Below are 1,552 nucleotides of genomic sequence, written 5' to 3' on the forward strand. Positions count from 1 at the left end.
GGATAACCAGTAGAGTGCTTGATACCATGGGAATTTGAGGGTGAGTAGAGGGGAAAGGTCATTAAAGACGTATTTGTGTTTTGTAACCGATGTTGTTTGTTAGAAAGAATTGGCGTGTTATTAGCATGATCGTGTGTGTCTGCCGGTCTCTCTATTTATTTGTGGATCTATGAGAGAGAACGAGAGAAGGAGAGAGCGTTTCTTTTGCTCAGAAAATGTTATATTTTAAGTCATTTGTCACTGTATTGTCTGTATTTGAATTTCATACAGCTTTAAATGCTCAGATAATTTCTCTCAGGTTATCGAGCTAAAACTATTGTCTCGACTGTGGTTGGGTTTTGTCTACTTCGTTAATTTGTTTATATTATGCATGTATATTAAAGTTGTCTTAGTGGTTAACTTAGAAGATTCTTACCTATACATGACGTAAGATGATTTCGTGGGGATTTTGAAGGAAAGTGCTTCTTGTACGTCTTAAAAATGCATTTTATACATTTGTGTTATATATTTCATATTTAAATGTGTGTGTACATAAACTGTTTAGAAGCATAAATATATGTATTTATTAATGTGTCGGCGTGATTGTAAATGTGTGATGTATCAATTCAAATTTGATATCGAACGCCGATCGAGAGGTTAACTTCGGAAGGTTGAGCTTGGTGCTACTGGCTCAGCATTGCTATTTGTTGATCCTCAAAAGAGGAAACGGAGGTTTCCACTGGGTCCAATAAATCGGTGTCGTTTTAGCATAATAAGACGTGTGGCTGTCATTGAGTAGTAGTTCGACATGAGCGCATTTCTTGGGCTTGTTAGTATGTGCCCGATGTCTATAAAAAATATATATTATTTAGCTTTTTTAACAGCTCTAAAGTGTGTTTATGCCTATGTTCCTGTTATTTAGTGCATAGTTTGTGTTGTGGATTATTATTGATTTTCATATGGCGTTCATTCAGTTGCGTTTACGTGTACTTGTATCTGGACTCCTTTTGTGTATTCACTATCTTAGCTTCTGCGTTTACATGGTAGTAATTAAGACGAGTCATTCCTGTCTCTAAGGCAAATTTAGGAAACAAATAGAATTGTACTGTGTTTTGGTGATATCCCGTAAGGCTGTCATCAATGTAATTGTTTTGAGGGCAGTGAGTGTTGCTATCTTTGCATGTCCAGTCTCAAACCTCCATTAGGTTACAGTGTCTCTCTTTTGGTCTGTTCTAGTGTGAAGGAACATCAATGCAGGTTGCTGATCGTAGCGTCCGCTTTGCAGTGGAGACAATCAGGTAGGTTGTACCCCAGGCTATTTTCTTGACCTACTCAAAATGACTAGTGAGCTTATACCTGTTCAAGTGCTGTAGCAGGTCGGACAGGTGTGATAGTGTGCGACGAGCTATAGTTGGTGGTTGGGCTTAGTCAAGGAGCACTGGGGCACTCAGTTACGTCTTCCCTGTTTGAAGTTAAAGTCTATAAATTTTCTTTTGTACACGACCTCATGGTGAGAAAGAATCCTACAAATCTCAGGAAGAAACAAGGGCTTTATTTTATTAAGAATAAGCAA

At 38.0% G+C, this 1,552-nt stretch overlaps 1 protein-coding gene across 1 annotated transcript in view; it reads left to right on the plus strand.

Annotated features, from left to right (window-relative positions):
* Positions 1–1,215: 1,215 nt before the first annotated feature.
* Positions 1,216–1,552, plus strand: part of LOC119585144 (cyclic AMP-responsive element-binding protein 1-like) — a gene marked incomplete at its 5' end in the record, with an annotated part of 32,879 nt that continues 32,542 nt past the window's right edge. The window contains 1 exon segment of the mRNA XM_037933772.1: positions 1,216–1,277. Within this exon segment, the coding sequence (XP_037789700.1) occupies positions 1,216–1,277 (62 nt within the window).

This window comes from Penaeus monodon, chromosome 19 (assembly GCF_015228065.2).
Source record: "Penaeus monodon isolate SGIC_2016 chromosome 19, NSTDA_Pmon_1, whole genome shotgun sequence".
NCBI classification, from domain to species: domain Eukaryota; kingdom Metazoa; phylum Arthropoda; class Malacostraca; order Decapoda; family Penaeidae; genus Penaeus; species Penaeus monodon.